Genomic DNA, 13380 nt, shown 5'->3' with positions numbered 1-13380 from the left:
CTTTTCGTGAATCAACATCTTTGACAATCATCTTCTTCTGTGAAGCTCTGAAAAGGTTCGTCGGAAGAAACCTCGCCTCCGTAAGAGACGTGGAAGACAACAGATCTTAGATCTGACAAAGAAAATAATGAATCATCCATCTCCGGAGGCTTCCATAGAACACTCTTAGCAAGAAACATGAATGTGAAAAGATAGGGTTTATTTGAAGGTTTGGAGGCTGAAGTTGATGGCACTGGTAGACATGGTTGGACGTTTTTGGGTGTAAAAATCAGAAAGAATGAAGGAAGGAAACATGATGCAGAAGAGAGAAAGAAGTTGCTGAAGAAAAAGGGAAGCAAAGATAAATATGATATCTGTCAATTGTGATTACCGTGAAGGAAAAGAAGAATTGAAAGAAGGATAGATGGAAGAATTGAAAGAAGGATAGATGGCTGAGTGACACATCAACAAAACGGCAAAAATGAGATTTCTAGAGCATAAGAACTTCTTATGGGCAGATTGGAATAATATATAATTGTTTTATTATTAATGATTAGTTTTTAAAAATAACTTTTAATCTGATCTCTAATTTTATTTTATTTTTAAAAAGTCTATGATAAGGTTTATAAAAAAACTTTTTGAAGATAAGGACTTATAATAGCGCTTTATGAAAGAGGGGTTATTAAATATCGAGCCTATAATAGCTTTTTTCATAGAAGTGCTATTAATACGTATTCAGAAAACTGTTTTAGATAAGAATATGCTAGCGCTTTTAAGAGAATAGCTATTAAAGACAATTGATTAATAGCGCTTAAAAATAGCTATTATATGTATCTAATCTATAATTGCCACGATTTTAATAGCGCTTAAAAGTGCTATTAAAAAAATAGCATTATGAAAAACTTCTTTTAAAAAAATTCATAGAAAGAATATATATATTCAATTACAATTTTTTTATTAATTAAAAAATAAAAATAAAATTTTCTCTCTACTTCATATCACAATCATCCCATGATTTCAATTATAAAATAAATTGAATTTTAAATAAATTTAAATTTTCTCTCTTCTTATTAGATGTTTCCAGGAATATGGATTTATGTGTGTTTTCATACAAATATTTATGTTTATGTTGGTGTAGTGCGGCTTTGGCCATTTTAAAAATATATTTATTTGACCATTAAAAAAATTGAGAGTAAGAAATCAGCGAGATTCAAACTCTATACCTTAATTACCTCTCTCAAAATACGTAAAGGGGAGCTCAAAGGATATGATAAGAAAGATAAGAAAGACAGACAAATGTTCATTAGCTCCATAGTTGAAACAGGTAGGGGCTGTTACTAGTTCGCAGAGCATGTTAGACAAAATCAATTTTGATGTTTAACATCTAACACAAACCAAAATAGAAAGAGGGAATTAAACAATATATGATCTTTCATTTATTTAACTCATTATATAAATAGCAACATGCAAACACAACATCATGTGCGCGCACACTGGCACAATTATTTGTATATTCAGTTACATATTTCTTTCTGAATCATCCATTTATTCAATTGAAGTTTATTTGATATTTAGGCGATTTGTCAGGGTTAAAGACACCAAAATGTTGTTCAGTTGATGCACCACTCTTCAGATTTTCATCAAACATGGCAAACAAGTAAGTCTCAATAGCCACACCAGGTTTCAACGGAGTCCCATTCCCACTCTTAACATGATTAATCAAATTATTATAATACGTGGCAGCATTGTCGACAGTTGTGGCTCCATCTCCACCAGCAGATGGCCATCCACTCTCAGACACAACTATCTGCAAATTCGATCCCCCAACTTGCGCGAGAGCAGCATATACAGAATCTAACTGAGCATCAAAGAGATTTTGGTAACCAGCGTCGTTGTTTCCTTGTTGATTAAAAAGAGCATAATCAAGATGAATGCTTTGTTCGTTTCCGATATAAGCAAAGTACGGATACACATTTGCAAGAAGCGGTGCTCCATTGTTCATTAGGAAGTTAATTATTGGTTGTAAATAAGACTTTGCTTGGTCAGTGAAAACACCATCCTTGGGTGGATAGGAATTCCCAATCAAAGACATGTCTATTGCTATAGAGACCTTGATTTGGCCTTGTAAATTGGCTGCTGAAATTGCATTTTGAATGTTTTGTAATGCAGTGAGAACGTATTGGGCTTCATTATAATCAGGGTGGATTTCATTTCCAACGGTGATGTACTTAATTTTAACTTCTTGTGAGTAGGGTGTCACATATTTAGTTACCCAATCTGTGGCTTGATTGGCATCAGTGAGAGATGAAAGGGTGTCCCTAGGAACATCAAGTATCAATTCAATGTTGGAACCTCTAAGGGCTTGTAGGGCTTCCTCATCGGGATAGTATATACGCATTCCGGTTATGCCATTGGATTTATATAAATCTATAACTTCTTGCCTTGATGGTAGATTATTGCCGTTCACTCCATAGCAAACTCCTATGGATTGCACACCTGCATTATAATAAACTAATTGTAAGCCATTTTCTTTTGTAATATGCATGCAATATATAAAAAAATAAAATTACTACAAATATAACATACTAAGGGAAAGGCATAGACCTGTAAATTCTAGTCCAATGGACAGTATAGCAACAAGCAGAAAAACAATAGACATGATTGTATTGCTTATAGTTATAAATCAATATGTATTGTGCTGATATATCTTTTTACACCTGCTAGTCCATATTTATAGCATGATAATAGTAAGAAGAAGCCAATACAATATGCTACTATTCATGCAGACTTTTTGCCCCGTCAATCACTCAAGAAAATTATTAATGGTATATGTTTTCAAATTCAAACCATTTATATATTTTTGGTGAAAACGCATATATTGTTGAGTGATGGCCTAATGCATACAAGACTAATGTGAAATAGCCGCCATTGAATCTGCATACTTGTCAGCTAGTTTAGCTACGTGAAGGAAACGTTCTTAGTTAGAACTTATTCGGTACGTCCAGAAATTGAGGTTTTTTCTTTGTTATTTTGTGGCAAATCTATTCAACTTATTAAGTTTATTTGCTATATTCATTTAATATCGTGAGATTGGAAGTCTGTATAACACTAGATTGGTTTGTCGCTTTTTGTGCAGGAGTAAATTCTAATAGCCAGTATATTTTGAATGAATTTGTTTTTGTATCATTAACCAAATTTATATATTTATACATATTTATTATGTTATTTATTTTGTAACAACATTTTTTAATCTTCACATTCCAAGGACTTTATTATATTATTAAATTATGAGAACTTATTGAATAATAGAAAGAAAAAAAAACAATTGAATAGTATATAGTATAAATTTAATTGCTATTAACAATAATAACATTTTGAGACCATTATATGAGTAGTCTGGTGGACACATCTAATGAGTCATAAATGTTGAGAATGTGTCAAGTGTGAGTAGTGTGGATAATAGTCACACATTGGTTGATAATGTGGAGACTTGAGCATTTATAAGTGAGAGAACCCACTCACTTATCACCTTAAGATTTTAGGTGAATATGTGGTGTGTCTCTCAAAGGTGTTGCTCTAGAAAAGGTAGTCCCACAATATTCAATGCTCCCTAGTGAAAAATCTCCCCCAACAATAAATATGTACTATGCAATATCAAGATATTTGATAATCAACAATTTGCAATATCATAGATATATAATATATATAATGATATTTGAAATTTGTTAATGTATGAATTTTTAGATAGATCACCTAACCATTTCATATAATCACAAAAAAAAAAAGCATTTATTATGTGATATTCATGTCATAAAAGGAAATTAATGACATGATCGAAACATGTTGCAGGAGCATTGGTTGTAATTGATTGCCACGTGAAAAACACACAATTAAATTGTGGCGTAATATTCACGTTGTTAATTAAAAAATAGACGGCACCACATTTACATAGACTATATCGTTGTTTACCGTCGAAATTGATAAACAAGCGCTAGTCTTCCAAATTTCTATATTTTTGGTTACTTACAGGATCAACTAGACTGATCCTAAGACATGTGTTGCTATTTTGTTTATGGGTTTGTTAATTATGAATATTTCGACAGTGTTCTTCAAAGTGATTAAAGGGAATGTTGCAAATCTTTAACAAAATGCAGAAGTAAATGCTTGCAAAGTAAATGACTTCAAAATAAATAGTGAAATCTTAAATATTGAAATTGGCTTGAAAGTAAATTGTAGTAAATGTAAATGAGACAATGTAAGAGATACAATCTTAAATGACTTGGTTAAAAGTATAAAATATGGTATTCATATGTACATTTTCACTCAGCAATACTCATTTCTCACGCACAGATACTTTGAGTAAAGTTAGAGTTTTTGTACAAGGTTGAACACCCTTTTCCTAATGGCTAAGTGTAATATTTATATTAAATAAAAAATAAACGTTATTCAACGGTCTTTTCTCCAGAAGATGTCACGTCTTCGATTTGCATGCATTTCCCTACTCAAAACTCTCCACGCGTCTTCAAGAAATGGGTAAGGCCAAAAAAACAGTTATTAGCCTCTGATTTGAATTCTAGTATGTCGAACACTACTCCAGGTACGCTTCGTCGAACTCCAGTCTAGCCTGCATCGAACGCTACTCCAAGTAAGCTTCGTCGAACTCCAATTTAGGCCAAAGCATTTCTAAGTCCTAGACCACAACTTCTTTCGTCGAAATATTCTCATTAATATGTTTGTTGAAGTCAACATATTATTCTTCAGAATATTTCTTTGAATCCTATGACAAATTTCTAACATTTATGTGTGTCGAAGTTCCAGTCAACAAATTGTCACCCAAAAATGTCATTTTCGACTGTATGGAGAAAAAGACATTTTTTGAAATATTGCGACACTAAAGCATATTTACTGCTATGACGTCACGATCATCATGACAATGCCGCTTCAGACGTCTCATCGAGACGTGCAAAAAACCTAAAACTTAATCATTACACCCCTATTTCCTAGGAGATAATGGGTTACGCCAACTGCAATCGTCCCATCAATCTTTATTCGATCAGCATGTTCCCTACGATCTTGACAACTGTCACAATGGTTAAAATGAAACGTTTCTATTACTCCAATATAAATACTTCATTTCACTTTCTTCTCTACTTTTCCAATCTTCTGAATTTTTTCCTTCTCCCTAAAGAGCAAAAGTAAACCCTTCATTTCCTCTTAAGCAAACTCCAAAAAAAACAAAGTTTCTTCATTTCATCATCAATGGCGTCCAATACTAAAAATCCTAGTCTAGTAATAAAGTCTAGTAGGAGGAAACCCAAGTCTAGTAATAAAGTTGTAGGTGCGGAACCAACTACTATAGTTGATACCCAGGAAAATACCTCGACTGAGCCTAAAGAAACAACCATCACTTTAGATTATTTGAGCACTAACCTTAGAGTGTTTCGTTCTTGTCCTTTATTTAAAGAACCTGAAAATTATTTATCCTGGCTTGCAAAAATAGAAAAACAAAAAGCCCAAGTTTGGAAGGAAATGGAAATCTTCTATATGATCCATTTATCAAAGGTTGGCCCTAGCTATTGCCAAACCATGTTAATAACCTCCATATACTTTTGAGACAACACCCATAACAACTTCCATTTTTCTTGTGGCATGTTAACTCCAACTCTCTTCGACATAGCTGCAATTACTGGTCTTGGACCAACTAGAGAAAACTTCAATCCCAACTTTATGATTGAAGACTCCATTGGATTCGATGGTAATTGATCCACCTTTACCTATTATATCTTAGATCACCATAACCAAGATACTGACAAAGTCTCTAATGAAGAACACATCGCCTTCTTAGCACTCTGGCTATCTCGATGTATTTTTTGCTCGAAGTCCCTACAAGTGGCGAAGAAGTATCTAACTATGGAGAACCAACTTCATGTTGAACATAAATTGTGCCTTAGCCAAATGATTCTAGGCTGCCTCTTTGAGTCCTTAGGATAAGGTGTTGAAATCCTCAAACACTTTCGACCAGGATCAAATCTTCTACTAGTTGGCCCATACTGGTTTCTCCAATTATGGTTGAATGCCACTTTCGAATCATCTTTGTCAACCCATAACATAATCAATGAGGATGTCGATGAGATCAAAAACAGACGGGTCGAAGGGACACGCCTTATTCAACTGACCCCTAGTGACAAAGGATTTGACCTCTATCAAACTTTCACTGGGTGTGTGATGATGTATGCTAAGAGCTATAATTTTACCTCTTCCATGGCTCCCTTCGCCAATAGAACTTGCGGCCCTAAGTGGCTTACTAGAAAATTCCCTGCTCCGTCGAAAGATTAAGAGGCAAAATCCCTATCCATATGGGAAGCATTTCTCACCCTAAAACTAATTGCTCTAAGGCTCATACCATCAAAGAACCAGAACGTCCTTCTCAGCTATCAACTAAATCTCGTTTCTCGACAATTTGGTCTTAACCAGATCATGCCCAAACGACTTTTCAACAAGAATTGCTCTGTTATTCTCTACAATATGCATCATACTGAAGCCAAATGCAACGAGGAAATATCTTGATATGCTGGCATTACACAATTCACTCTCGTCTCAGTCAAACCATCATTTTACTGTACCCAAGAATATGATACTTGGTGGAGAAATTATTAATCCACAGAGATGTTTGATGTTTCGGCATTTACTCAACATTTAACCAACGCTTTCGCTTCTGTACAGAACAAATCCAAGAAAGGTACTTCGACTCATATTAAGGAAATCCAAGCATTCCAAAAGTACTTTGAAACTTCCTACAGACCTGATGACCTTAGTCGAACCATCCGCGAGGCAACAATCACTTTGAGAGAGTAATTTACAAAGAAACTCGAGGATTTAAAACTACCTTCATACATTAAAAACGAACAACGATATGAATTGGATTTTAATTTTCACCCACCAAGGTTCCCTCGACTACCATCTGCTGATTTCGGCGTGGCCTTCAGCCCTCAATTTCCATATTGGTTCCTCTGTGGAGATTTCGTGAAAATTCTTTGACAAGATTATCAAAAGCTTGCCAAACGGGTGATTTCGGCTAAGCACACTCTAGATAGTTTCAAGGGTCATTTTCATATTGGCATAGAGCATGTTCAAATGCTTCATCCCATACTTGAAGGTGTGGAATATGAGGATTTTTAATTTATTTTCTATTCTAACAGTTTCTTGATGTCTTTTTTACTTGTGGAAATTGTTTTTGACATATTCCTTTTAGCTGTCGAAAGAAAACAACCAGCAAAGAAAACTACTAGTTTGGTCAAAGATGAAGGCCACGAAGAAGAAAATACTAAAGCAACAACAAAGGTACACTTCGGGTCTTCATTTCATTTGATATACTGTTTTCATATGCTAATGCTTATATTATTTTCAGATACATCGAAAGCCACCTCCAACTCCCAAGAAACTAAAGGCTAAAGAACCTCAAGTTTAAGTAGTCGAATCAGATGATGATGACCTTTCTCCAGATACCTCCAAGGTTGCCAAGAAAAAGAAGAATATGAAGACTTCTGAAGCCATTTCTCAACAAAAAACCACCATTATAAAAATCAAACCCAAGAAGCCTATTACTCTCAAGGTTATAAATATCAACCCTAATCCTGCAGCCAAGGGCACTCCTGAACGGATCGAGAGTGACAACTCTAGCCTAGATGCAGAAGGTCTTAAGGTAGTAAAACTTCACTTTGAGATTCTAACCATTTTTCCTCTTCTCTTTGTTTTCAACTTATCATAACTTGATTACCTTTGCAGGATGGTGAAAGACAATCAAGTATTAAGCACACTATCCTTGGGAGTACCAACACCGTTTTACATCAAACCATTTCCAACAAAGAATCAACCAAAGGATCCATGGGCGAAGTGAATAATCCTGTCGAGGAACAATAGTAAACCACTCCTCCAAAAGATACTACCCGGCAATCCTAAACTACTGTTTCCAATCATGAAGAAGAGAAAGAAGAAGAGAAAGAATAAGAAGAACATCAGGCCATCGAAGATGGAGACCAAGAGGAAGAAGAATATCAAGATGAAGATCATCCCATGTTCGAATATGTGAATAACCCTCCAAATAAAGAGGAAGATTATGAGAATGATGCATGACCATGTGAAATCCTCAAGACCAATCCAACCTCTGAAACTGTCAAGGATATTAAAGCTCCTTCGATTGGAACAACCGATGCTCTTTCCCAGGAGGAATTAGACAACTTGAAGAATATCAACCCAATAGAATATCTAAAAATAATTATGACTGCAAGGGGGAGTTCGACTGACAAGTGCTCAAGTTCTTCGACTGTTTCTGGTGGCCAGCCCGCTAGTGATCCTACTGATGAACTGTTAAAAAAGATTAAGGAGAAAGCGTTTGATGTTGATTTGCTTCAAGTCCTCAAACATAACCCCTCTTCTAGTTTTGGAATCAAGGATTTATTGAAACAAATTGACATCTTAACCACTCCTCCTGAAATTGCAGATGTCATCTTGGTGCTTGGGCTGCTTATTGACCAAATCACAACAGACTTCAATCGCAAGAGGGAATCTTTGATCAAGATTCAGAACAAAATGGAGACCCAATCATCTGAATGGGATGCTACGAGTGAATATACCAATAAGGTTGCAAAACTGGAATAGAGCCTCGAGAAAAACAAAGAAGAATTTGAGACTTGAGCCAATAATATCACCACCTGGGAACAACAGATTGAAGAGCTGCAAACCAAAATCCAAAAGGCCAAAGATCGCCAAAAGGAAATTCAGAAGCTCGATCGTGAAGAACTCGACACTGAAATCCAGGTGGGAGTGCATCATGTCGAACGGACTCAAACCTTGGAAAAAGAAATTAATGTCCTCAATTCCAACAAGAACGTGCTCGATAGACGCCTCTCACTCTCAAAGACAAAGTATGAGCACATGAAGATTGCTCTTCCTTTATAGCTATTCTGCTTGATAATATTGTGACTCGTTTAGATTTAAATTTCCAAAGATTTGTAATGTAATAATTCTAGCCTTTTTTGGCGTTTTTGAATTGTAATGACGTTATCCATTTTGGCATTTCTACCCACTTCCATTTTGGCTTCGATTTTACGTGCAAATTAATATGTTAGTATTTTTACCTCCTGAAGTGAAGGCTTATATTTTTTTAAATATTTACCGTTTACTCTCAGGACTCGCCGATCCTTAACTAACTCTTCGATCTCATAAGCAATATTAAAAAATAACTGAACAATTTGGAACGGACCCTCCTATTTTGGGGACCATTTACCCAATATTCTATCTCTTTTATCCATAGGAAAAATCACTATCCATACTAAGTCTCCAATAAAAAATGACTTGACTTTGACTCTTTTATTATACGCTTTTTCTACCCTTTTTTCTGTCTTTTCAATAATTCTAAGGCATTTAACCTTTCTTCATCCAAATTGACCAATTCATCCAAAATCATGTTCCAATAGGCTCCAGATGAGATTTCATTCTATCTTTGAATCCTAGTTGATTAGAGATAAATTTCGACTGGTAACACTGCATCGTGTCCAAAAGTCAGTTGAAAAGGCGTAGAGTTTGTAGCCTCCTTATGGGATGTTCGACAAGCCCACAAAATTTGGTCCCATGTCTTATGCCAATTTCTTGGCTTTTCCCCCATATGATTCTTTATTAAACCAATTACAACTTTATTTGCTGCTTCGACCTGACCATTCGCCTAAGCATAATAAGGCGTAGATGTCAACAGCTTGATCCCTACTTCTTTAGCAAAATCCAGAACCTTTCGACCAGTAAACACTGATCCTTGATCAGTTATAATGGTCTTTGGGATCCCAAACCTATAAATTATACGACTTTGGATGAATTCGATCACTACATCCTGATCAACATTCACCAAAGGTATGGCTTCGATCCACTTAGTAAAGTAGTTTATACCCACTAGGATGTACTTATGACTTTTTGAAGATTTTGGTCGAATCTTCCCAACCAAATCCAATGCCCAACCTCTAAAGGGTCAAGGCTTCACAATAAAGTGTAATTCTCTTACAGGAACATCTTGAATACCCGCATGCCTTTGGCATTCCTAACATCCTTTGGAAAACTCGATACAATCCTTCAACATAGTAGGCCAATACATCCCTTGTCGAAACAAAAGCCATTTCATATTTTGACCTACTTGGTGAGCCCCACATGCCCCACCATGGACATTCGACAGAGCCACATATGCCTCAGCCTCACTAAGGCACTTGAGTAAAACTCCTTTAGGCGTCTTTTTAAATAATTCATTTCACATAAGGGTGTAACTCAAAAATCGATACCCGACTTTCCGCTCTGCATATGTTGTTGGGTTTCCTAAGTAACCCACTATTGGTTTTCTCCAATTTGCATCTGTCATGTTATCGATAACCAATATTTTGAAGTTCTCGTCATATGCATATCCCAACTTGGTTGCTTCCAAATTTGTTGGAGACAATCTAGTTGTCATTACCTTCCCTCGAACTTCAATCACATATTCCAATTTTTCTTCCGAGGTCTTATAGCCAGAAGCAATTTGCGCCAAGTCATTGGCCTCCTGGTTCTTCAGTCGAGGAATGTGTCTGATATTCACCATTTTGAACTCTCATAATAGTCGATTTTCTATCACGAAGTAATTATCAAATTCTCTTTGACACATTTATATTCCTTCGTTATCTGTTTCACGACTAGTTCCGAGTCACCCATTATTTCGACTTTAGTTTCCACCATTTCTAAAAGAATTTCAAGGCCAACTATCAAAGCCTCGTATTCAAACTAGTTATTCAAATAAGGCCCTTTGATCTTATACTTAAATCTTATTAGAATTCTATTAGGGGATATAATTAGTATCTTAATACTTATTCCATCTTTGTGACTCGAGCCATCAAAATACAAATTCCAAGATTCAAGTTCCAAATAGTTTAGGAACTTTCGACAATAGAGTAATCGACTATGAAGTATGCAACCACTTGTCCTTTCATGGACTTTTAAGGCACATACGTGAAGGAATATTCTGTCAAGGTGAGTGCCCACTTTCCAATTCGACTATGCAAAATTGACTTAGAAAGCATATGTTTAATGATATCAAAATGAGACGAGACATACACATCGACGGGCTTTATATAATATTTCAACTTTGTACAAGAGAAATACAAACATAGATACAATTTTTCAATCATATTATATCTAGTTTATGCATCACTGATAACTCGAATAAGGTAATAAATGGATCTTTCGATGCCATTCTCATATTCTTGAGCAAGCATACTCCCTGTAGTTACATCAGATGCAGAAATATACAATCTCATACTTTTATTTCGACAAGGAGGCGACAGAATTGGAGGATGAACAAGACACTCCTTGATTTTGTCAAAAGCTTCTTGTTGCGCTTTCCCCCACTCGAAGACTTCTTTCTTCAGTCGAAGTAAAGGAGAAAAGGCTTGAGTCCTGCCACTTAAGTTTGAGATGAACCTTCTTAGAAAGTTGATCTTCCCCAACAACGACTGCAATTCCTTCTTTGTCGATGGCGATTTCGCCTCCATAATGGCCTTGGTCTTATTCTGGTTTTTTTTATACCCTTCTTGTGAACGACAAAGCCTAATAAATCTCTAGCCTGCACACATAATGCACATTTGAGAGGATTCATCTTCTGATCATGCTTCCGCATCCTTTCGAATGACTATCGAAGATGATCTATGTGATTTTTTCCTGGCACATACTTAACAATGATATCATCAATATAAACTTGCATAAATGTTTCTATAAAATCATGAAAAATGGAATTCATTGCTCTTTGATAGGTTTCCCCTACATTTTTTAAGCCAAAAGGCATCACCGCCCATTCGTAGGTGCCTACGGCTCCGAGACATTGAAATGTCGCCTTCAACACATCTTCCTCGTCAATGAATATCTGATTGTACCCGTTGGGAATTCTAGGATACTCATAGCCTTCAGAATAGTCAACAAGCATCTCTGCCATATGAATTGGATATTCGTCCTTTGGGTTCGTAACATTCAGATCCCTGAAATCTATGTGAACCCTCAAAATCCCATTCTTTTTAATGACTGGAACTATATTAGCAATCCATTCAAAATACCTTGTTGCACGGATGAACTTACACTTAAGAAGTCTCGCGACCTCTTGCTTGATCTTTGACAAGATTTCTGGTACAAATCGTCTTCGAGTCTGCTTAATTGGCTTCCTTCCAGGTTTGATTGCTAATTTCAACTCCACCAATTCCCTACTCAATCCAGGCATCTCGTCGTTATCCCAAGCGAAGCAGTCTTTATACTCCTTCAAAATATGGATCACTTTGACTCTAATTTCTAGGGCAAGGTTGGTGCTTATGTATGTTAGTCTTTTTGTCATTCCTTCTCCTAAGTCATTTTCTTCTAAAGGATCTTGCGCTAGCATTTTTATGTTGGGTGCCAGCGGGTCCCTTTTGAATCCCAAAGGCTATTTGTCGTAGATGACATCGAGCTTCTGGCTTTTCACTTCATGTTTCTCCTTATCAAGTGGCTCTAGTTCGAAATCTATGACATGCCCCTCCAGATGCACATTAGCTTCTTTGGCTTCAATAACCATGTATTTAACTTCGGCCTCTAAGGCCACTTTTACTCTATTATCGGCTATATAAGCCGGAATCTTTTCCAATGTTTTGGATTCAGACATAATCACCAAATTCATCTCCCTAGCCAGTTGGTTAGATGTATGACGTTCCTTCGAACTCGAGGTCTTCTCCTATAATCTCTCTATCCCACCGAAACCCATAAGTTAGGTGTAGATGAAGGGAATAATATGTTGCATCATTAGGGTCAAATGTGAAATCAGCAGGTCTACAAGGGGAAATGTTTCTCTAATTCCTGTCAAAATTACGCCTATCCAAGTGGTTCACTGCAGCCATAAAATAGCTCTAATCTGCCTTAATGTTTTCCAATATGCCATCACTTCTCCATATAGTAATCCTTCGATGCATCAAAGATGGTACTGCTCCAATATGGTGTATCCATTCACGGTCCAACAACAAGTTATAATTAGCTTTTGAGGCAATAACTATGAACATGGTTGGCCTCATAATGGTTCCAATTGTTAAATCTACTTGGATCACACCCAAGGTACGTCCAATCTTTCCTTCATAATTTGACAAGACCATGTTATGGGGCTTTAGGTCTGTGTCGAACTTTCCTACTTTCTTCAACATAAAGTGAGGCATTAGGTTCATTTTCGCACTATCATCCACCAGGAACTTATTAATTCCCACATTTTCTACCTTTCCTATAATGAAAAGAGGTTTAAGATGACTTCTCATTGCTTCGTTTGACCTTTCGAAGAAGACATTTTGCTCTTCAATGAAGCCATTATTCATTACGTAGTAACATATT

General features: G+C 36.0%; 1 protein-coding gene across 1 annotated transcript; it reads right to left on the bottom strand.

Moving 5' to 3' along the window:
• Positions 1-1392: 1392 nt before the first annotated feature.
• Positions 1393-2746, bottom strand: LOC127106530 (glucan endo-1,3-beta-glucosidase). The gene is made up of 2 exons (XM_051043813.1): positions 2584-2746; positions 1393-2475 (listed from the first exon to the last, which is right to left on the bottom strand). The coding sequence occupies exons 1-2, from the start codon at positions 2636-2638 to the stop codon at positions 1529-1531; spliced, it is 1002 nt and encodes a 333-aa protein (XP_050899770.1). The 5' UTR covers positions 2639-2746; the 3' UTR covers positions 1393-1528.
• Between the last annotated feature and the right edge of the window lie 10634 nt (positions 2747-13380).

Source organism: Lathyrus oleraceus, chromosome 7, assembly GCF_024323335.1.
Source record: "Lathyrus oleraceus cultivar Zhongwan6 chromosome 7, CAAS_Psat_ZW6_1.0, whole genome shotgun sequence".
Lineage (NCBI taxonomy): Eukaryota > Viridiplantae > Streptophyta > Magnoliopsida > Fabales > Fabaceae > Lathyrus > Lathyrus oleraceus.
Note: the sequence above shows the minus strand (reverse complement) of the source record. Positions and strands in the feature narration are given on the sequence as shown.

Bases quoted from the DNA above. Each gene is read 5' to 3' on its own strand.
- LOC127106530 (XM_051043813.1), bottom strand. From the start codon at position 2,638: ATGTCTATTGTTTTTCTGCTTGTTGCTATACTGTCCATTGGACTAGAA. The intron at 2,476-2,583 runs GTCTATGCCTTT...ATTATAATGCAG, and splicing joins CATTGGACTAGAATTTACAG to GTGTGCAATCCATAGGAGTT.